Source organism: Ornithodoros turicata, chromosome 10 (genome assembly GCF_037126465.1).
Source record: "Ornithodoros turicata isolate Travis chromosome 10, ASM3712646v1, whole genome shotgun sequence".
Classification (NCBI taxonomy): Eukaryota; Metazoa; Arthropoda; class Arachnida; order Ixodida; family Argasidae; genus Ornithodoros; species Ornithodoros turicata.
In genome coordinates, this window is record NC_088210.1 from 17081411 (window position 1) to 17106324 (window position 24914).

General features: G+C 46.2%; 1 protein-coding gene across 2 annotated transcripts in view; it reads right to left on the bottom strand.

Annotated features, from left to right (window-relative positions):
• Positions 1-24914, bottom strand: part of LOC135370722 (calcium/calmodulin-dependent protein kinase kinase 1-like) — a 129581-nt gene that overhangs the window by 85521 nt on the left and 19146 nt on the right. The window contains exon 1 of one of the 2 annotated variants that reach the window (XM_064604535.1): positions 5153-5370. The exons of the other annotated variant lie outside the window; for it this stretch is intronic. Within the exon in view, the coding sequence (XP_064460605.1) occupies positions 5153-5324 (172 nt within the window). The 5' untranslated portion in view covers positions 5325-5370. Of the gene's footprint in view, positions 1-5152; positions 5371-24914 lie in introns of those variants that run through there. 2 annotated transcript variants of the gene reach the window in all.

The following is a 24914-nucleotide window of genomic DNA, read 5'->3' on the forward strand; positions in this document are numbered from 1 at the left end:
TGATCCTTTCTTTTCTTTATTTATTATTATTATTTTTTTTTTGGTTCCTCTGTTCTCTTGTCTGCTCTGTTTGTGTTCTGTATCGATTGCTGCTGGGACAGTATATGGCTCGGTACAGCTTGTGATAAAATTTTACGGAACACCCGGGTGTCACATTTCCCCGCATTTTGAGCGACACTCTAGCTGCAAACTGCAGCGGACACACATACTGAGAAATGAATGAAATAGTCAGTCGCACGTTCCTTACTAGACCTCTTCCTGATTGCTTAGAAGGGAGCCGCCCCAACGCCAGTGTCGTGTTCCGTAAACTTTTGTCCCAAGCCGTACCATCTATAGACCAATGGGTGAGACCATGTCGCCACACCCTTAAAATGGAGTTGCTGGTGGTGGTGGCGGTGACAGAGCTTGCCGTTGTTGGCCTCACAGAGGCGGGCAACGTCACGACTAACGCCTTGGAGGAATGTGCATCCTGGGCCGACTTCTAAGGGAACTGTGCCTTAAAATAGAACTTCACCACATGGCACGCTGCGCGCCAACCATTGCCACATTGAGCACGAGTCAGCATGCTTATCAATGCGTTTTGCCCTCTTTAAGATGAGCCGTCCCTCTTTAAGATGAGCCACCATCCACCACCTCTTTGCTCCACGTGCTCCTTGCCTGCCAGCGGTACGAAGATCACAGGCCCAGTCTCTGGCGCCGTCTCGCTCATCTATAGGCTATACCGAGAGCTTTCCCTCGCGGTGCTACTTGGCCCCACTTAGCACGCTGAAGTCACGTCTGCGCTTGACATCGATTCCTTCGGGAATCTAAACTCTATGGGCACTCTCTGATACGTCCTATATATATGACTGTCTGCACAACTATTTTGTGAAGGAGCTGTCTTTTCCTGTATTTCTTCATAATTTTTTGTGTCTCATATGCTGCTTTTATCTTCCATTTGTTTGTATGTTTGCTTTTGGGAGTAGCAAGCCTAACTTGGCGACGATGGCTAACCTTTCTCTTCTGTTTTCTTTTTTTTTTTTTTTTTTTGTCAGCATTCAACTAATCCCCCCCACCCGCTTAAGATATCGGCTCTTCTAGTTCCACGCGAAGTCCCGCCGAAACGTCTGCTGCACCGCATATGAAAAAAAGAAAAAAAAGAAGAACATGTTCGCAGTGGGGATTTCTTATTTAGCCACAGCCGGCAACGTGCTTCGAATGAAACGCCCACATTCTCTACAAAATGAATGTGATGCGCGCAGAGGGTGCGGTTCGAATACGACAGAGACATTTTCCTTTCTAACAAAACAGTGCCTTTAGGTCGAAATAGATAATTTCGATACCATCGTGTAGAGAAACACCTCTCCTCATTCCTTTTTACGCAAGATTAGATTTAAGTTCTGTCCTTGTTTCTGCTCTATACACGTTCCTGATTTCATTGATCCTTCTAAGCGCGGCGGAAATTGAATTCGAGAACGAATTTTGCGCACGACAGTTACAAGGTTTGAAGAAGCACTAGTACAGAAAATTTCTTGCGTGAAACTATGGAGCATGCACAAGTGCATCCCTATAAGGCAGTCGTATACTGCTTGAAGCAGCGCCAAGATAGTCTTCTGCAGCTCGACGCACTCTTCGTAAACTGTGCGTCATGTCCAATTCGCAGAGGGAGGCGCATGAAGTGTAGCGTGATGATTTATTTTTGTGTATTGAAGCACCTTTTCTCCCTTTTTTCTTCTCTATTCCGGCGCGTTTTAACGAAAGACAATGCCAAGCCGATAGTCTTTGTTTTTATGATAATGGCGGACAATGTATTTTGACTCTTCCGGGTTCTTTCTCCTTCAAATGAATTTTTGTCAGCCTTCTTTCAGTCAGCTTGTGCCTAGAGACACACTTATCTTTCTACTTTCTACACTTATTCTTTTTGCATCATTACCTTAAATTAACATATGCACCACGCAGCTCTAATTGTGATGAAGCAGCGGCCATCAATATTGATGGAGCCTATAGATCCATGATGTCGATGTTGGGAAAAAAAATGACACATAATAACACCATCCATGTTTTTCTCCCTTCCGAAACTATACTACATTTCTAAAGGTTCAATAAAGGTTTAAATAAACAAAATGAAATGAAGCTATTCGAAACGAAACGAAATGAAAGGAAGCTGAAATGAAGCTGCTGAAGCTGTTGAAGCCTTTGCTGTTCTTCGAACGCGCACAAATCGAATAATGTAAGAGCGGTTAGTTTCGCGGTCTTGAAGGGGAACTAAAATGCAAAAACAACTTGCTCTCAAATGAAAGTCCATGTTTCAATTAGCGCAATTCAAACAAAATTAGTTCGCACAACGCTACCGTTTAGAGGAAAAACGCAATGAAAACAGAGCTGTCTTTGGTGGCAACGAATGGAATTCCCAGGAGGCAAAGATGGACGGCATCCAATGAGACAGCAGGAGAAGCGCGCGCATGCCTATCGTGTGCGTGGGAATTTGGAACAGGTCCGATCGTACACTCTTAGCAATGAACTTCACCGCATAGCATGCTCCTAGCCAACCATTATCTCGAATGATATCGTTATCTGACCGGATTTGTTGAAAACGGGAGCCGTACGCCTTTTTTGTGACACTTATGCTGTTCATAATTGTCACAAAAAAGGCGTACGCCTCCCGTTTTTAACAAATCAGGGCAGATAACGATATCATTCGAGATGATGGTTGGCTAGGAGCGTGCTATGCGGTGAAGTTCATTTTTAAGAGTGTAGGGTTCAGTATGCGCGGCATGATGCGCACTGCTACATTTTTCAATAACGATTCACGGAATTGTAGCCCACAATACTTCTCGCGAATGTTCCACTGACAACATTTATCTTCGCGTCCTTCGGACAGCGATGCCAATCTGCTTCGCAACGCACACTATGTTTTTCACCGGGACGGTTGCATGGCGTGGCACGCGATTGCACGCGCAGCATGGACTAAAAACACCGATGCACGAGCTGAAACGACGTTCTCTTCTTAGCGCCGAAGCAAGAAAGAGTCCGGTATAATTTTGATTGCAGCTTCGTAACGGAATCAAATTTTCGAATTATGATATAACAAGTACGAAATTAACGTAGCGTGTAATGTAATTTGAAGTGAACTTGTTTTTGCATTTTACTGACCCTTCAATACTCTGCGAATTCGCTAGGCGCGACGTTTATGAAATATTTCACGAGACTTTAATTTCGCCATGCATTTTCGATTGCGTTTGTGCCATGGGGGACTCATCTGGGTCAAAATGCTAGAAATCTTATGCTTCGTCAAGATACTGCGAATTATCCGTGCTTCTGGGATCACCACGTAAATCGAACCATTCCTTAGTGAACTCGACGTTGACGATCAAGCGTATATACATTCTACAGAGTTGCGTACGATGTTGAAATGACGAAGTGATCTAAAGGACGGCAGTAAACAAAAAGTCATCGAGCGGGGGACTCGAACCCCCTGGTGGTGGTGGTGGTGATGATGATGATGTCACTACTAACGCAGGTGGAATCGTGCGTCCTGGGCCGACTTCACAGGGATGAAGACTCGAACCTCCACCTCTCTGATTGGCGATATTGTGTGCTACCAGTTACGCTACACCGACATCGTGCGTTCGCCATGTTGTGCATGTTGTGTTGTGTTGTTTGATGAAATCGTCAAAACAGCAGCAAGCTGGTGAACATTCATGCTTTAAAGAGCATTGACCTTGAGGAGACAGTAAAGACAACACGACACAGACTTAATCGTTTGTTCAGCCTCTGCAATTTAATGTAATATAAATGTAATTAAACGTAAATTTAATGTTGTCAGAGTGTGCGAAATGTGCATAGTGTAACGATAATCAAATTGCACTCAATGAATCAATTCGACTTAGTATAGAGCTTATTCGTTGCAAATTAAATTTTTGTATACTTTCCGTCACCGTTCATTTATCTATTTTATGCATTTATTTAAATACCTCAAGCGCCTATATAGGAGCCATTACATAAGGGGGAAACACAACAGGAAATTCTCACACCCATCTCTCGCACAAGACGATACGGAAAAGGGAAAAAGCAAAACAGCAAACAGATAATGAGATCGTTCTAAACATAGACCCTGACGTATTACTCACGATCATGAATGCTAGACTTTCGCCTTCTCACTATGCTAAAGGTCAAAACGGTCAAATCCAGCCCACCGACGCAGTGGACAATGCAGAACTTCGCTCCTCACTTTGAGATAGGCTCATCAATCATTATAATTTCACCAAATTACCATGGCATGGGGTATTGCCTCTGGCGATGAAACGCCCCTGCAACCACCATCATCAACGTAAAGTCAAAACGTATTCCGTGGTTTTGTACGTGATACTTCCATGACCCGCCAGAAACATCCTGCAGTGGTCGCATTCAATTAAAAATTGCTCGTCATGTGTGAATTAATTCAAAGTGCTCAGCTGACGTACAGCAGGACTTCACTCCGTTGCGCTTCCCAGAAGGTGTTGTGACATTGTGTGCTGATGGATGAGGGCAACATTTCGTTGAGTTTGAGGTATAGTTACAGGCAGACACACAACGACGGGACGGGACGACACGAGACTCAACATTGTGTGACATTGGTAAACAGGTCATCTTTCCCTTCTTCATTTGAGACATCGCTCCTAACAAGTGTCAGATTAGATTAAGTAGAAAAAAAAATAAAAAAGAAAACGTATAGGTTGTACTGGAGCGACCAGCTGTTCCATGACGCTTGATGTGTGAAAGTACTGAATGATTGAAAAGATTACTTCAGCACGTATGTTCTTGGAGTAGTTCGCCAGGGCACACAGCGCGTCAAGTTTAGCAATGGCGTTCTTCAGTGTTTGCCGACAAGTGGCAAGTAAGCAAGCACGTCTTTTGTACTTTCCCGTCTTTCGGTGGTTATGCGTTAGCGGTGGTCGTGAGCGCATTCTCCACGCCTGCCGATCATTAGCACAAAATGCTCAAAACCATTAAATTGTTTTCGGGACACACGAACATTTGGTGGTTAAATACGTGACCCAAACACTGGGCTCCCCGTATCGCACAAAAACGCGTGTCGTATACATAAATCAAAATGAGAGAGGGAGAGAGAGAGAGGGATAATGAAAAGGGCCTGCTGCATCCGACAGAATCAATGTAAACACGTGTCACTTACCAAGTTGGGAACCCTTAATGCCCCGGGAAACGAGCCGACGAGATCTCCACCGGGTGACGTAGTCGCGACAAGAGCCCGTCTGCTGTGAAGTTAACGAGCGAGGACCCTTTCGATGGTCCGACTTGCACTTATTCGACCCCTGGGCAAACACGCCGGGAGTGACGGCTCGCATGGAGATCGGCTTTCCCCTGCCGCCGGTAGACGCGTGGCCGTGTACACTTTCCTGCTTCCTCGTGCAAGCCTCTATCAATACGAGATGAAGAAGAAAACGTGTTGTCCTCTTTATTCCGCTGTTAATATTACGGGAGCGGGATTATGATCTCCAGGTGTGCAGAAACGGAACGGGGTGAGAAATGGCTCGTACGTTGTGACACAAAAACGCTCGTTTCTGCTCGAACGAAGCGACCGGTTCGAAAGGCTATACGGTTGAGTGAACTGAAGTGGCGTTTAGTAATCGTTCCTCTCCGAACACACCGGGAGGCGCTGCGAGAAGGATGATGATGATGATTGGGGTTTTAGTGGCGCCTATGAGCTATGATATCAGTGGATCATAGCAGGTCTGCACGTATGTGGAGCCTATTTTCTCCATTTTTTTCTTCCTTTTTTATAATCAATCAATCAATCAGATCGTTCGGGAATGTTTTTTTTTTCCGCAGCAGGCATGGCATATCGGAGCGTGCTTAACCCCTTATTGTATAACGCACTCGTGGACGTCGTTCTGCTGCAGATCAGTGTTGTACAGTGTTATAAAATTACCGAAGAAAAAACGAAAGAAAGAAACAAGCAAGCGGTGTTCTGAAACAAAACATTGGTGGTATAGAAAAGAGGCGCCGAACGCAAAATATTCGCCCCACTAAAGTACACTCTTCATGACTACAGTTGCTTCGCGGCGCCAACACGGATCTAAGGTACTTCGTATGTAAGACATGTTCTAGAAAAGTCATGGCCGGGCTTATGAGGGGCATGTTATTCGGCATTTTATAATAGTAGTAGCTAAAATTAGCTACTATACTATTATTACTACTGCTTGCTATAAACGATTTGTCCAATCATCACGGAAGATGGTCCGAGGAGATCAATGGGAGGCCTCTCCGCATTGTCGAGATTATTGCGAAGAAAAAGAAAAAGCGTAAATTGCGTTTCCTTTTTTAATTTTTATTCGCTAATAAATCATAAACGACGCAACAGATGTATCCCGTTCCTTTTGAGTTGGTGTGAAAGTAACGGAACCTTCCCCTCGACGAGGAGAAATATTTGCACTTTTGTGCACCGGGAAGGGCAATTAGTACCGCTAAACGCGCAGCTTAACAGGCTCGTTCGGTTGCCAGGGGGCGCCCTCGCTCACTACCACTTAAGGGTAGGTTATTTCCAGCATTTATTTCAGTTATTTCGCAGTTTCCTGCAGATATTTCATTTGGCATTGTACAGATTCACTGAAGTAGGTCGAACACGAGACAGAATTCACGCGATGACGTATATCAAATCGTCAAGATCGCCTTCTACACTCTTAAAAATGATGGCGGTGGTGCTGGTGAAAGGAGGGGGGGGGGGGGTAATGGCAGGATTGGCTCGCCATTGTTGGCCACACAGAAGTGGGTGTCGTCACGACTATAGCAAAAAAAAAAAGAAAAAGTAAGCAAGAAAGAAGGATGGAGGATAGAGGATGAAGAGTGGGTGAAAGGAACTTCACCGCATAGCACGCTCCTACCCAACCATAATCTCGAATGATATCGTTATCTGCCCTGATTTGTTCAAAACGGGAGGCGTACGCCTGTTTCGTGACAATTATGAACAGCGTACGTGTCACAAGAAAGGTGAACGGCTCCCGTTTTTCAACAAATAGTGCAGATAACGATATCATTCGAGATTATTGTTGGCTATAGGAGCGTGCTATGCGGTGAAGTTCATTTTTAAGAGTGTACGCTTGTATAGAATATGCTGGAAAACTTTTCCTCCGCCGGCCACCAGGGAAGAAAGCCGGCGCCAGTGTCGCCGTGCCAAACTCTAGCCCGAACGTCCAGGCTATTAATTTTCCGCCATCCCAAACTAGCGGCTGGTGGCTGTGCTACAGGTGCACTGCGTCCTCCTTTTACGCCCGCTAGGCGTTTCTCGATGCAATGTATCGTCCTCTCCCGCATGCAATTCCTCGATATACCTTAGTTAAATAACTCGGACACCTGAACTGTAAGCAACAGCTGTTAAGGCGAACGCTTAATGTCCTCCTTCCCCCCCCCCCCCCCCCCCCCATTGCCGGCATTACTCTGGTAGCCTCCGTGGTGCATTTGAGAGAGGGAAACGAGGGGGAAATCCCCCTCTCCCATTTAAAGTCCTCACAGAACCCCTCCCGAAATAGTTTTTCCGGTAATCCAGAACATGTGGGTTCGAGTCCTACAGCTGGCTAACGTTTTCAGCGACTTGATTGATTTTAAAAGAAAAAAATGGAGATGGTAGTCCCGAGCCACTCGGGACTGGCTACTCCAGGACGCGTTATTAATAAAAGACTTCCTTCCTTCTTCATTCATTGTTCTTAGGCACTTGAGGTTGTGTGTGTTTGTCTTTTCTTCTGTGTTCCAGCCTCAGAACATAAATTTCCTTCATAGTTTTCAGGCTATGCCGATGGTTGATCCGATCACGAAAAACCAGCTTGGCATAAACCTTGTTTGAAAGAACGAACGCGGGTGTAAATATACGCCAGCCTGCATAGTTAATATCGAAGTCCTCTTTCGCGGCAAAGGCAAAGGCACAGGGGGCGTTTCGTGCATCAAATAAATGAACACCGGCTTTTTTCTCTATAGGTATAGAGGTGCAGCTGAAGAAGCGCTTTGCTTATTTTGGGTCTCCATTGAATAGCATCAGTATATGGGACGCCGTTCAGGCTCGCTGCAATCCTAGGTTCTAATAATCCCGTGGGACGCCGTCAGGGTCTTCAATCATCTTCAGGCTCTCGACAAGCACCGGCTTGTTTCCGACGCTTTACACGTGGTGATCTCTGCGATTGCGTTTTTGTGACCATACGGTATAGAGTGATTTATTGTGATCGTCGAAGCTCAATATTCTTTTATTGTATAGACATCTAGGAACATTTTACTAATGAACACGGGGACAGTTACCGCTTGTGCGCACTTCTCGGCTGAAGTGAACTGTAGTGAATAAAAATCTGAACTGTAGTCGTACGGTGTGTTGTACGCTTTCCCTTTTTCTCCAGAAGGGCCCTTTTTTAAGATACCGTAAAGAAATAGAGGAGCAATCGCGGAAATTTTATCTATTAGATAGCCTGAGCCCTCGGTACTCTTATACGTGACGGATTTCACCGAACTGACTCCACATTTTTTTTTTTTTCGTTTTTCGAAAGTTAGGATTGAAAATTATGGGCAACACTGTGTCGAAGTTGCCATGCACCAAGTGCACATTGCTCGCGAAGTACGGCTTCAAAGCTACGTAGCCATCAAAGCCAGCGAGTCATTCTCGGTAACCATAGTGGAAGGAATGTAACATAGATCACTGTTGCCTGACGAATTGGGGATTATTTCCCACAAGATGTCGCCCGGAGCCGTTTTTCCGTACACTCTTAAAAGTGAACTTCACATCATAGCACGCTCCTAGCCAACCATAATCTCGAATGATATCGTTATCTGCCCTGATTTGTTGAAAACAGGAGGCCTACGCCTTTTCAGTGACACTTATGCTGTTCATAATTTCACAGAAAAGGCGTACGCCTCCCGTTTTCAACAAATCAGTGCAGATAAAGGTATCACTCGAGATGATGGTTGGCTAGGAGCGTGCTATGCGGTGAAGTTCATTTTTAAGAGTGTAGCCGACCATCATCCCGAATTATATTGTTGTCAGCACTCAATTATGAACAGCATAAGTGTCACAAAAAAGGCGTACGCCTCCCGTTTTCAACAAATGATGGCAGACAACGATACCATTCGGGATGATGTTCGGCTATAGGAGCGTGCTATGCGGTGAAGTTCATTTCTAAGAGTGTAGCCACACGGCAAACTTAATGTATTAAACGGAATGGCAGGAACTTCACTTCCTAACTCCCTCCAGATCCCTCGTCCGACCCAAACTAGAGTATACGCTGTTTCTATTTGGGATCGCACCTCTGACTGCCTCACGAAAATTTTTGAGTCAATCCTAGCCGCCAGGTTTATTCTCTCTAACTACAACCGCAAAGTTGCCCGTCTCTCCCTATTCACCATGAAGACCCAGTCCTCCCGTCATACCTTTCGTCCCCTATAGCTATACATTTCTCACCGCATTCACCATTTTAGGGAAATCTATGTAAACACTGGAAACACCAAGTCGTTCTTTGATTCATTCTTCATCCGTATACGGCCTCACAATGGAACCAGCTCCCACGCGAGATTACGAACATCGACAGCCTGCCCGCCTTCAGTGACGCCGTATATCATGTTTATACATGCACTGATCCACATACGCTCTGTGTGCTTATGCACTTTGTGAAGCTGTCTCCTCGGCTTCCTTTTCTTCTTTGTATTATCTGCTTTTTTTTTCCTTATGCGTGTTTTGTAAAAGCTATTGCCTATTGTCATGTTATAACCGCCGTCCCCTCTTCAATGCCTCATGACTCTGAGGGTACTATAAATAAATAAATAAATAAATATATAAAAACGAATAACATCGAGTAACTGAATAACATCGTTCTCTCGTCTGATTTCTTAAAAACAGGAGGCGTATGCCTTTTCTCATACAATTATGTCCTGCATAGTTGTCACAAAAAGGCGTACGAGTACGTCATTCGAGTTAGCAGGTGAAGTTACTGCTATTCCGTTCAATACATTAGGTTTGCCGTGTGGCTAGGGTATTAGAAAAAGCCTGCAGAGCTCCTTACGATACTACACTCTAAAAACAGAACCTCACCACATAGCACGGTGAAGGCGAACCACTGCACAGCACGATACCTTTGTCACTCCCGATTTGTGGAAAGCGCCGGGCGTACGCCTGTTTTTTTTTCCAAAAAGGCATACACTTCCCGTTTTTAACCAATCAGGGAGCAGAACAATGTCATCAATACACGCTTAAAAATGAACTTCCCCGCATAGCACGCTCCTAGCCAACCATCATCTCGAATGATACCGTTATACATGCCCTGATTTGTTGAAAACGGGAGGCGTACGCCTTTTTTGAGATTGTATACACTCTTAAAAATGAACTTCACCGCATAGCACGTAGTGTGCCAATCATTGCCGCGAACGATAGGGTTATCGCTTTTGATTCGAGGAGAGAGCGAGGCGTACGCCTCTTTGTGGCAATTACCATATACCCAAATTGCCACAAAAAGGCGTACGCCCCCATCTCTCCTCTAATCGGAAGCGATAATCCTATCATTCGTGGCAATAATTGGCGCAGAGCGCGCTATGCGGTGAAGCTCTGTTTTTAGAGTGTAGAGAGCGGATTTGAAGGCACTAAAAACACGCGTGTTAGGCGCCTAACAAGGCGTTAAAAAAGGTCCAAAAAGGAATGAATTTTCTCGGAGTAGGCACAATCAATATTGGACTACTGGCGCTACGAGCGATTCCGCCAGCATTGTTTGCTTTACGGCATAACATACCACTCTATCGTGTGCACTTCGGTGACAAGTGCTGCTCAGAAAAAGTATGCTTCTATTATAAATTCTGATGCCATTCTTCGGTCGCACTGCAAATATTGCACAGATCCAACGAGAGAAATGGGAAGAAAAATATTATGGAGATTTTGGCGTCCACAAAACCGCTCTGATCGCATGGCAATATTTATTCTTGAATTGAACACAAAGCACCGCGAACTCATCTTGTTATTGCGAAAGCGTTGTAGCTGCAGACGTCAACGACGATGACGATCAGCTCCGCCGTTACATCACATGACGCGAGCATAATGTTTTTAAAAAGAACATCTAAAAGCATCTGAAGTCGAAGTCCAAGAAGAAGAAGAAGAAGAAGAACATCGCGCGAATAAAGTGTTTGGATCTGTCTTCGTCTTGAGGGCAGCTCTGATACGAAGGAGCATGAGAGGGAGTTTGTCCACCCAGTGGACTCGGTCTTCATGTGTAGTGAGTGCGGCTTTAAAGTGCCACTACGGATTAAATCTGGTGTCTTCAGAATCCTATCAAAGCTATGTTACTACAATCGTCTTGTCTCACTTTACATTCCTGCAAAACATTTGCTCTATACGTGACGCGAAAGCTAGAGAAAATTAATTTTTATTTTCAAGAACTGTGACGTCATGTTAAGCTCCGACGGAGCGCCTGCCTCTCATCTGGCAACGTTGTTGCCCTTCGCGTCTTCCGGGAGGCTCACATGTTGCATTCCATTAGCGGAGCCCCACGTGACATTACCTCCGACCGCTCCGACCTTGGAGAAAACATAAGGAGGGAGAAAACATCTCTCCCATTTTCCCTTTCGATCTGCGTCACGTGACTTCACCACCACGTGACCCTCCCCAGATGCCGGCTTCGATGCTAGGAGACGATTGCCCTCTCCAGAACATGACATCATTGCAATTTGTGGGCTTATGAATACGTCACCCGCTCCTCGCGTCATCGAAACTTGTGGAGGCTCAGCAGATCTTCAAAAATTGACAGAAATGCATAGCATTCGTAAACAGGATTGAAATTTCGTGTATAGAATCCTTGAGGCACCTTCTTTTCATGGACTAAATAAAATAAACGCTGTTTTCCGAGACCGGAGTGGCACTTGAAGGTGGCGATGCAACCTCTCGACAAGGCCGTTGGACACCGCGTGGTAGGAGGTCGTCCGAAGTCGAGAGGTACCGACTACCAGCGCAAAAGACGAGAAGAGGCAGCATTCAAATTCCCGGCCGCTGTCGGTAATGACCTGCGATGGCACACCGAAGCGGGAGACCAACATCGTGAGGAAAGTTGAGGCAACAGTCTCAGCCGACATGTCCGCCATGGGCGCGGCCTCGGGCCATCGCGTGTAGCGGTTGACCGCGGTGAGGAGGTAGCGATAGCCGGGTCATGGGGGAAGCGGGCCCACAGCGTGAAGACAGTAGAAAATAAGCATCATTCCAACGTGTTCCAAAGTGGTGTACAAGTATATGATAAACAAAACTGACATCATGGCCGGCCAGCAGAACACTAGAGGGCAACCACACAGGGAAAACTACAGGGCTGGGGCAACCGACCTTCTCGACTCTGGCCACGTTGGAATTCTGCTCTGCAGGAGGTCTAGATACAGAGGGAAGTCTAGGCTCTGATGATAGCCTCGGTAAGGAGTAGGGGACGGAAGGTATTGGCCGATCAGCGACTTGTTCAGTTGTCTGGGAGGTGATAAGATCGTTTTCTTGTGGTATTGGTTCTGGTTGTGGTGTGGTAGTGGTGAAATTCTGTCGCCTGTCGCTACGAATTGCCCTATACATGCCGAAAACGACCTCACGACGTCGACGGACTTTGACGGTGCATGCCGGTACCAACACCGGTACTCGTGAGGGATATTGTCGGGAACAGAAGAAGCGTTACCACCAGAGCTGTAAAGTTAATTCATTAAAGGTAACTGAGTTACTGTAAGTAATTACTTTTTGTGTAACTAATTACTGTAACCAACTACTTTCTGAAATGTGTACACGTAACTGTAATTTAATTACTTTTTCGAGTAACTTGTACTCTGAGGAAAGTTACTTCTTTAATCGAATTTCCATACGAGTGTTAGGTCCTAGTGTGGAAAGTGACAGAGTGATTCGAATGATAACATAAATGATAATAAAAATATCCTGGTGTTACGAACAAATTTATCAGCATTATCAGTGTGACTGCCGAGCAAGTTGTGGGTTGTTTCAGAAGTTTGTTCTCAACAAGTATTACGTATATGATACACTGTGTGTTAAAGTTTTACGTATGGTCACTTTGAGAATGAGTATCTGGAAGTAACTGAGAAGTAACTTTTCTCGTAACTTGGTTCCCTGCAGATTCATGTAGCTGTAAGTTAATTACATTGTGTGAGTAGCTTATACTAAGCACAGCTGCAAGGGCAGACGTGCACCGGATACAAGGAACGCAGGCGATACTTTCTGCCACAGGAGAGACACTTGTATACTGTGATGTAGCGCGGTGAAGCGTGTCCTCGCTTTTGCGTTTCAAAAACTACGAAATAAACTCCAACCAGCAAGTAGCACGCCCACTTAGGCACTTATCGGCACCTATTTTTTAAAAAAAAGGCACTAATCGCAAAAAAGGGATTAATATTAGGGTACTAATGAGCCCCCTTCGGCCTGATTCGTGCTTAGAACATCAAAAGGCGCCATCTGTACGACTCCCAACGAAAAGGCTTATATGCCTGGAAATGCGCTCGCTAGTCATTAGGGATGGTGATTGGCTAAGAGCGTGCTGTGTGGTGAAGTTCTTTTTTTAGAGTGTACATGCAGCTGCCGCAATCCAAGTTAGGGTCATCAATGAGGCAGTCGTTGGCAGCGTTGTTAAAACTTGAAAGTAACGCGCAATTCTTTTTTGTAAACGTTAGTTGGTGACGTGATGAAGGTTTCAGTAACAATATAACTTCCTCTTGTGAAGCACAGTTAAGCGTTAAATTAAAGTTGAGGGACCGTTGATCTCGGTGCAAGCGTTAATCGGCGTTGGTGAAACCGGGCCGTAGTGACCCTCACCGACTGGAGCAGCGCCAGCATTCTGGCACGCTGTGTCAGAAGGTTGTGAGCTCAAGTATCATCTTGTGGCGCTGAGGTCTTGGTGAGGACATCCGTGGAGACTTTACCTCCATTGGCAATTCTCCTACTTGACAAAGCACAATCACCATTTCGTATTTGCCGCGATCGCGCACTCATCGACTGTGCCGATTGGTTCGGATTCGAAGCTCTGTTGCCCGAGGACGGTGTATAGGGCTGTTCTGCTACTCTCCTGTCTTGCAATAAACCCCTGCCCGAGAAACGTCATCATGACGTTGGTAGACAGACTGAAACCGAAACAAATCGGAAGGGGAGGCGGGCTTCCAGGAACCATCGTAATCCCCTCAAGACCTTGGCCTTCGGGCGCGACTTTGTTCGCCCCTTGCTTGGAGAGTAGTTCAACTCTACCAAACTGGTGGCGCTGTCGAACACAATGACGTCATTTGTTTTACAAACAGGTAGAGGCCTGTTGGTTGCTTCTCTTCGTTTCGCGGTAGGCGGCCATTTGACTCGCGAGTTGCTCTTTCTGTGCCCCATCGCGTTTTTATCGATGTGGGTGGCAGAAAATATGTTCCCCGCGCGTTCCACTGTACCGCGAACATAATCTCTTTTGTGGATATCCTTGCGCCACGATTTTTTAGAGCCGCAGTGTAGGTGATACATGCCTGCGTACGGAAAAGCCTCCGGCTACACGACCACAAACGGCGCTGCAGAATACGGTTCGGAGTGCCCCCAAACGTCGTGAAACAGGCCCATGATGCATTTTTCTACGTTCGGTGAGCTGCGTTCGCATTATCATAAAGCCTTCTGAGTTTTATCCACTCAATAGTACCGTAAAAAAGGTGTGTAGGAAAAGGACGGCCACAGCTACCGAAGGAACTGCAACCTTTAATGGGGGTAAACACTAGGGTTTATTCACATGACGTCATCCGCAGGAGACCGCCACTGTCGCTAGCAGGCGGATGTGCTGCATTCGGCCGCCGTATTGTAGGTCCCATCCAAGCCGTTACCCATATCGTACTCACCGTAAATATGGTGTTTCAAAGTTATGGTGCTGTGTGATTTGTAGCATTTTCAAGCCAATTTAACGTTTCCGACGTTAATAGTCATCGAAAAAGTATGTGGCAGCGAACGAATGCGGGAACATAACTTTGAGCATGGCGGTGAGGTGACGTCGGAGAACAAACCCTACAAAAGCAGGGCCACCCTACGGGGTGGCCCGGAATAGACCAGCGCCACCTGGGGCACGACAAGGGCCCATGGGAACTTCGAGCGCCTATGAGCATTACGAGACTCCCAGAGGCGGAGGTAGAAGAAGAACAACAACATTCCCGGTGTGCGCAGCAACAACGTCAGCCGGGCTAAAACAGAACCGAGGCAGACGACAGAGCAGTGTCCTGGAAGCTCCCATACTGCTTTGCGCCGCGCGCTTGGTGGCGCGCGCATCTTTGTAAAATCGTCTATTATGCCCATGGAAGTACATCAATGGGTCCTGCGAAGTCCAATCCGGTGACGGCAAACGGTTGAGTTCTACAGAGGCAGCCTGGTGGAAGAGAAGCGGTCCTTTGGCAGGTATGTCTTCTTCCGTATATCTATACGCCTGACAACGTGGGAGTAGATGACTCCGTCTCTTTGCCGTCTGGCGCCCGCTAATAATCCGGCATTTATCCCGAAGTTTGACCAGAGTACGCAAGTGTGCATTTGTTCAAAGTGTACATGTGTCACCAGAAGCCTTGTAAAGCGATGCTTACTCGGGAGTATGATCGATTGGGTTGCTGTCGGTTCGAGATCGCTGAATAGACCTTTTCAGAAAAGTAGGCGCCACCTGTGTCACGCAAGGGCTTATGGGAACTTAGAGCTCCTTGGAGCATTACGAGACGGCTAGAGGCGGAGGTAGAGGAAGAACAACAACATTCTCGGTGTCCGAGCAGCAGTGTCAGTCAGGGTTAACCATGACCGAAGCAGACGGCAGAGCAGTGTCCCTCAAAGTTCCCATGCTGCTTTGCGCCGCGCGCTGGGTGGCGCGCGCAACTTTTTAAAATCGCCTATTGGAGGTGGGTCTGTAATCGAAAATCTCCTTCTTGATCGATAAATGTTGATACAGCGTGCAGTTGTGAGTAATACTATCAGCGTTGCGACCGAACGTCCCTTCTTGTGTGGTTTCGATCCAATATGTTTCAGCCCGATGAAACTCGATAACCGTGGCAGTTCCGGCATCCCTGTCGCTGTGGGAAGCCCTACAATAGACCACTAACGAGGCAACGTCATCGTGACGTCATCATGACGTTCGTAGGCACAGTGAAACCGAAACAGCGTGGGCGGAGGACACCGCCGTTTCGCAAAGCCTTATTATTCCTTCACGGATGTCACGGGTGTGGTACACACAAATGAGGCCACGTTTTTAGTTACTTTCGCAAGAAAAGAAGGCTTCATCCCAAGAGTTGCATAGTCTGAAAGTCAATGTCGTAATCCTGTGCGGAATAACGCCTTGTAAGCGATTTTCTGCGCACAAGAGGAGGGGGAGACAGGGAGTGACACGCGGGGTGATGTAGCGAGCTCCTATTCGTGGAGACGCCTTTTGCAACATGTGCCAGCAGCGAAAAGGGTAAACAAGCTTAAACAGGGTAAAAGGGTAAACAGGGGGGCTTAATCGCTTCATCGTCGTTACGGTTTCTCGTTACAGTTTCTCGTGCTTTACGAAATGGTAAATACGTGTTGTGAGTACTTGTTGCCATAAATACGTGTTATGGACACTTGGATGGAGTATCTGTCTTCCGTGTTCCGAAAGACAAACGGGAACGTCGGCTGTGGGAGTAGGCAATCGACCGTCGCTACTGGCAAGCTACAGATTCCAGAGTAGTCTAAACGACGCCTCACGCTCACGGGCACGACAGCCGCGACCATGTCGTTAAGCAGAGGGAGAGCTGTCGAGATGGCTGCAAGTTACACCGCCACTGTTGGCGCCGATATTTCGATTGGGCGACAACGCATTTTTGTATCAAATGAGACGTCCTTCGTGAAAATGCTTCACCGCGGAGGTTATACTTCATTATCATCCACGTCCAGATTATCAGCACAATACACAAAGGTCTGCCTAAAGCTTACATTGCTCCACTTGTCGACTGTCGTTACGGCCCCTTCGCCGGGAATTTAATATCGTGAATAATTCTGCCCACTGCTTTTGCCTGGGCCGCCAGTAAAATACCCGTGCCAGCTAAATTACGGTGCGCTATCATGAACTGCAACACCGTTTCATATTATTCGTGCGGTGAGCGAGAAGCGCGAGACTTCTCCATCGTGAACGCGTCGTCGTCTGCTTCCAAAACAAGGGGCATCCCACGTGATTCTCTTCCTGCTGCGCTATTGGCTGAGAGCGCGGCGTCTCGTTCCCAGACGTCTTAACCTGTAACGACAGTCAGCAAACCAAGCGCGACATGGGAGTACCAAAAACTGGCAGGTGTCGCTCCCGGTGCTCGTAATCGCCTTCTACCGATACTCCTCTATCGACACCGTCGCTTGCGCTCGACAGAAGGGGGCGTACGCCTTTTTGTGTCAATTTGGATACAGGTTAATTGACACAAAAAGGCCCCCCCCCCTTCAACTCCTTCACACCCAAGACACCCTTCATAGCGTCATAGATATGTCCTATTTCATGACAGCACCCACACGTCATCATCACCACCACCACTATGTTTCTAAAAATCGGCAGCTTATTGATCACGTGCAGCAGCCAAAGAAGAGAGAGAAGAAGAAGAAGAAGCAACGCGGAACAAAATCAATACAACCAGGGCAATTTGTTCTAGTATTAGCTCGCGGCTGACAACGCGACGCTAACGAAGACACGTCAATCTCGAGCGCAAACGATCTGCACATCCCTTGATCCCTTCTGCACATCCCTCTGCACATTCACTTTTGTACAGTTTCGTTTCAACCTAGCCATATACTAGGTGTGCTGAAATTTTGTATGCCCGGCAGTCTACCGCGCATCACGCTGTATTTTCATACCGTAAAAGCAGTAATATTCGCGAATTTCGCAACCATCGTTTTTCTTTTTTCTTTTTTGTGAATTTAAAGTTCCGCGACATTTTGTAAACGGTGACGAGAAAGTATAGAAAATTTGTAATTGGGAGCGAACAAGCTTCAGTAGGTCGAAATGTCCCACTGAGTGCTTTTTATTCAAGCACTATTTTGTTGTACATTCGGCGCACTTTGACGACATTAACTCTACGAGACACTAATTCCACACTCGCTGGAACATTCTCCTCGTTCTAACCATCCCCCTCGTTCTCAACCCTTGAATGCATATGCCTGGACGTCAACGTCGAGTTTGCCGATGAAAAGATCGCAGAAGCCCCCGTTGCATGACATTGAGGCTTGTGCACATGACGTCACGCGCAGCCTTTGAGCGCCTTTGAGCCGCGTGACATGGGAAAACATGGGGATGCGTCACAGGCGCGGGCCGAATGTGGCAGCGACGTGTGTTTTTTACAATTTTAGTAAAATCAATTCAATACAATTCAGTTCAATTCAGTACAATTTCTTCTCGTAAGTGCACGCATACCGCAACAATCCACGGCTTCCCTTGTCCTATATACTGTGACACCGGTGCGGCAATATTTTTTCCCCCATGTCACGTGACCAAACATGACGTCACTATGCAAGCGTCAGACTTCCAGCATTCTTACCGATGTCTTCACGTTCCCTCACATTTTCTCTCTCACGCGCGCACGCACGCACACAACACAACACAACACAACACAACACTACACTATTACGAAGCAGCGGCATTCGGCGAACATGGTGGGGAGTAACGGGCTTGGCGGCTGAACCACAGAGCAGACGAACACAATAGACGCCTCAAGGTGCCTAATTGTTCATGTCCTTCCACTCACTTGTGTTCATATTCCTAGGGACCTTAAGTTTTGTGTTGTGTTTAAGTCTGTTGTTCCAACCTCAAAACCGTTACCCAAAGGAGTCCCCCATTCTACGACAACAGATATAGGACATGCATAGCGAAATATTCCCTAAACGTCACACCTATAGGGAATTCGCGAATTATTGAGACCACAAAATTAACCAAAGAGAGGGGAGGTTACTTACAATTAATCGCCACGCGTTCATGAGGCAGTGTCTGCTGACAGTGGAAGTGCACCCTCACGTCCAAGGAAAAGGGCAGCGGCGACTACGTGCGCAGCAAGGAGACAAGACTGACCCGTGCAGTGTCTTCGGCAAATAGCTGCTCAAGACACCCCTTTATTGCACGGCATTTCGCTTCGTCTATAATGAGTTATTGTGCGGGGTCGGAGGGTCACGTGCTCTTTTTTTTTTCCTCTCGAAGAGCATTGTTTGCTCTTCGCACTACCTTTCGTAATAACGTTACGTATGCACGCAAGATGCTTGCGTAAGTCGTCATCAGCGCTTATGTGTTCTCCTATTGTGTCTCCGTTTCATTTATTCTCGAGTTCAAAAACTGCTTGAACAGTCTGCTTATGACGCTGCTCTTTCTTCGCGAAAGAGTAACGCAGGTCAGAGGACTGGAATGAAACAACGGCTCGATTTGCATAATCTTAATTAAGGGCGTCGGGAAAAACTTTGTGACCCCCGCCGGAAGGAACAATATATGCATTTTGTGAGCGCACGCAATCTCGTGCGGACGTCATTCAAAGCCATTCCACCATTCTACTCGGACCTGCTCGTTGACAAAAGCTGGCTGGGAAAATACAGCACGGGGATTATGCTTGCCTGTATACCAGGCACAATTCGTACCTATAGGCTGCTCTTATAGACAGTGCCTAAATATTTAACCTAAGTAATTAGTAACGTCATTTCGCATTGCCGGGCGAATGTAATAGCATTGCATTACTCATTGCTCCTCCATAAAAGGTAATGCACTACTCCCCATCCCTTATCTGGACGTGGATCTGCTGTGGCCTTGAGCTCCTGCAACGAAACTGCTGCCCATTCCTGCGTTTGCTCTTACACTATACAGTATTCAGTTCTATCAGTTTTCGTGCGCTTCAAGGTATACGACATAGTCTCCGTCCTTTCCTCATTCGCTTTTCTCATTCCACTATACAGGGTCCATCGTAATGGCCTTTAAAGCCCTGTTAAATCTTTCAACCATCCAATTTGGCTTTGGGTAATGCACTGATGAGACAGTGGCTTAATGCCCCTTTTCTTAAAAAAAAAAAAAGTAAGTGCTCTCTTGACTTAATATGAGGTCTTTTAATGCCAGAAGGAAATCCGTGATTTCCTTCAGCAGCCGGTTCTGTAAGGTTACAGAACCGGCTCCAATGGTGTAAATGACTTATATGCTGACTCATCACATACCCGACGCGCCTGGCAACTGCACATTGTTGCTTCAACTTGATTGTCTATTGTGTAGAAATTGCTCCGTAATTGCTGCTTGGACCCCAGAATTTCCTGGTGTCCTTCATGAGCAAAGTGTACAACAGACCTCTCTCTGTTTGTAAACAAATGTCGTCATAATGTTCGACAGCGCCACCAATAGACGAGTTCAGAAAATCCCAGTGCTCTTTGCGCACGCATTGCATCCTGGGCGTTTGCTGAGCGGGGGAACGAAGAATAATCCTTCACATTTCGCTTTCGCTGACCTTGACGCGTCGTGGACAATGGACCGGTAGGGGAGAAATCGGAACAGTTTGGAGGCCCATCCGTTTCTTTCGTATTAGTAAACTCCCACAGTTCAAAGCGCGCTCCAGAGCGTCGTATAGCAGATGATTCCCGGCAGCCATTAAAAGTGCTCGAACGATCTGACGTCACAACACGCTAGAAATACGCTGCGACGTATATTCCTTTCCCTGTTTGTAAACAAATGACGTCATGGTGTTCGACAGCGCCACCAATTTGGTAGAGTTGAACTACGCTCGGAAGTAGAGACGAACAAGATCGCGCCCGAAAGCCACGGTCTTGAGGGGATTACGATGGTCCCTGAAAGGGACGCGACCTTCGGTCCTACTTTCCTTTCACTAGGAGGCAGCGAACAAGTGTCCATTCGTGGAACCCAGCCCTCCCTTCCGATTTGTTTCTGTTTCAGTCTGTCTACCAGCGTCATGGTGACGTTTCTCGGGTAGAGCTCTATATTGGTGCGAATGCTTCTGGTATCGCGACCTTGCCTTGTCTCATCAGCAGACCCTCCACCACTGCACTATGATTCCTGAACTGGTGCAGCGACCAAGATCTCGGGACAACTGTCTCTTCCTTATGACCAACCTACGGATACAAATTTCATCATCGTGAAGAACAAGATCTGCAGCGACAACATTCAGCAGTACATCTTTGGTAACGCATGCTGATATTGTTGCTAGTTCTGCTTCCAGATCTGGTTATTGCATTGCTGCTGCTGGCAATCTTGAAACCGCATCTGCTATAACATGATGAGATCCCCGTTGATACTGTGTGTGGATATTATAACACAGAAGTCTTACAGTTCATCTTGGTCGTCCAAAGGCTTGCGTCTCGTTCGTAAAAAAAAAAATCTCCTCGCTGGTAAATATGCCAATGCTCACACGCAAATATGCAGATCAACGCTTCTTTCTCGCCATCATCATCCCTTTCTCATCCCTTCCACAAGAGCAATGTGGAAGTGTACCGCCATAACGGCGATGAATGACCCACCACCTCTTCATCCCATTTATGTGTGTGTGTGTGTGTGTGTCGCCAACAGAGTACTTGCGCTCGGCGGCAGACAACCTGCTATAGGCGCAAAAGCCACTGTCTACAGACCATCTTGGTTGCCCTGTGCTGTATACAGGTCTATATACAGCCCATGAGCCACATAATACTCCGACGTGTCCGTGTATATAGGTTGACCATGCGGTCGTACATTATCCCGCGGACTGTGTACTCCTAATTCCCAGTTGTACACTCTAAGAAAAATAATAGATACGGAGTTCTACCTCCTAAAGCTTTTCCTCTTTTTTTTTTTTTTTTCCTACCGATTTATGTTAGGCTCTGAGTATCGCGACTTAGTCCACATTACCCTGAATTCCCGCCGCACATCTTTCGATCGTAGACATCCTAGAAGACTGCATAATGTATAGGTAATGCAGACTCCTCTCTTATATCTTCCCTGTGGAAATATATACTTATACACGTGGAAGTCAATAGCTCCCTTCATAACGTATTCCAAGCCGTACACTGGAAATCAACGTCACCCTAAGTAAGTCAAGTCCCTGACAGAACAGCAGCCAGTATGTATTCAGTAGGCTAGTACGTAAAGCCCTTCGTCGATGAATTATTCGAAAAGAAGGAACGCCAAGAATAGAATATCTACTGGTATCAAGCAGGAGGACTATCTATAGGGGTAGTCCCCTTTACCCCAGCGGATGCTCTGTCTTTCATGATGGATAACAACGCTCTCCTACGGGGAGTTTGAATGGAAAGAACAGAAAGAGTGTGTATCCTCATCAAATAGTCTCCTTTTTTTTCTTTTACCAATCAATCAATCATCAAATAGGAAAACAACCTATACGGAGGTAGTCCCCACTGGATAACAACGCGCGCAAGGGAAAATTGTAGGAAGGAACAGCGACTTTATATTGTCATCGATACATTAGGAACACTACCTATATGGTGTGTGTATATTGTCACCGATTAGGGAGCCTATAGGTTCCCTAATTCGAATTAGGAAACCTATAGCTGCATAGCTGCAGCTATAGGTTTCCTATATAGGTTAGGCTCTATTCCTATTAGGTTATAGCTGCATAGCTGCAGCTATAGGTTTCCAGCTGCAGCTATGGAAGCAGGCCCCATTGCACGACCTTACCGGTCTAGTGCGTGTGATTATCAAGTATGAATCATGCCTACACTCCTAGAAATGAACTGTTGGGGATGGGGACACGGTTAGCTAAAATCGCTTGTCAGTACTTCGCCGTCCCATATTACCTCGGTTGCGCATGAAAGTGTTGTGCCAATATTGTATTTGAAGGTGGACCATGTGCTGCACGTGTTTATTACTCGAAAGAAATAGTCTTGCAACACCTGGAGATTTAAGACGCGATAAACCATGGAGTGCCGATTTTAGACAAACGTGCCCCCAACAGAACTTCACCACATAGCACGCTCCTCGCCAACGATAATCTCGAATGATATCGTTATCTGCCCTGGTTTGTTGAAAACGGGAGGCGTACGCTTTTTTTTTGTGACAATTATTAACGGCATAAGTGTCACAAAAATGGCGTACGCCTCCCGCTTTCAACAAATCAGGGCAGATAGCGACATCATTCGAGATGATGGTTGGCTAAGAGCGTGCTATGCGGTGAAGTTCAGTTTTAAGAGTGTACACTTAGGACGTGATCCTTAAACAAGGAGTGAAGAGGTATGAAATGGAGGGCGTTGTCCTTACTTGAGATGAAGTTTAAATTTGTTCCTGAGTGCTTGACTTCATAGAATCAGTTTCTCCGTGCAGCGATGACTTAGTTAGGTTCCAAAACGAAAATTGCCCCCTTCTCCAATCTCCATAATCCACTGCTATCTAGTCCGTATTTGATTAGATTTTCTGCATCGTACGACACATAAAATTGCCTTTGCAGCCACCTGCAGCCTACACAAGCTGAAACTAAAGCCACTCCTGGTAAACTCATCCATTTATCTGTTGTGGAAATCTTATCAGAAGACATACATACTGTCCGGGCTATATCTCCCAGACGAAGCCAACCCGATCGAATAAGTCTCTCAACCTTAGAAATAGGTTCAGAGGGCGAAACAAGAAGTAAACGATAAACTGCAAACAAACCTGGTGGTCCTGCTTCCCCAGCTTGGAATCCAATTCCAATAAGTGCGGGTTGGCTTGATTTCACCGTGTTTATGTGAAGGATGCAGTTGGAATTCGCACGTGACTTGCACGGCTACCGTTCGGTAAATTGGCTCTATTTCCGAAATGCCACAGGAGTCAAGCGGTGCGGAATGCAAGTACGCTTGTCTGGGTATATACAGACGAAAGGAGTTCAGACAGTAAACTTGATATTCGGGGGCCACGAGGCACAAGCTTATCGATAAATAATGGTGCCATGACGTTAAACTAACGTTTGTCCATGGATGGCCCACCATATAGTTTGTCTGCCTATATAGTATGGCGACATGTTGTATACAGGCCGCAGAGTAGGACTGCAGATAATTTCCACCACCTGGGGTTCTTGTGACGTGCGCCGGAAATCTCCGACAGACGGCGCTGGAAGCAATGTTTTACCTCCCCCACATTGCTACCGTCCTCGACCAGGTTTGAACCCGCCATCTTGAACTCAGCAAGCGAACACGTTACCGACTGAGCTATCGAGGAGGGCAGCTTATCGATGTTATGTTTTATCGCAGTTACATAATATAAGCTCACGCTACTAAAAGTGAAGCCGATTATATGTTGTAGAAAGAGACTCGCGGATAATCGGACATTGTTCTTTCTTTTTTTAATTGAGTGAAAGCAGAATAGCTAAAAACAGAAATACAGCGTAAGTCCGAGACGACAGGCCCCCTTAATCCAGCAGAAAAAGAATCTTTTATCCAGAGTGTATAATCGAAATAAGGAAGAAAGAACGCCATTCCCTTTCTTTTCTAATACAGATCACGCAGTCTGCTTGGACAGACCAATGACCTCCGCCCCGATAATCTTCTTTGCTCAAATCTTTTTGGAAATCATTTCCTGCAGAAAGTAATCTGTTCTCTCTCTTCTTCTTTTTTTTTCTGTCTTTTTTGGTCGCCCCCCCCCCCCCCCATTTCAATCGAAGCTTACTCCAGTTCCACCAAAGCATGTCACAGGCATTAAAACAAAATTGGAATTGGCCAGTGTTAAACTTCACTGTCTTGGCTTGGATTAGCTATCGACCCTCCCATCATGTAGGACGTTGCCAGACTATTGTTCTTATATTTTCACACTACCGTGTTTCTCGCTCGTTTGCTTCAAAAATAGAACCTAAGGGCAATCGAGCTCCGTATAGGTTCCAATGGCTCCGTTTTGGCTCCGTGAAAAACACGAACGAGAAAACAGTTACCGTGGAAAGCGTCCGACATGCTAAAACTCGCTCCACTAACATAGCGCAAAAAAAAAAAAAAACGTCCGAAAACAATAAATAAATCAAATAGAATAACAATAAGAAGTAGATTTGGA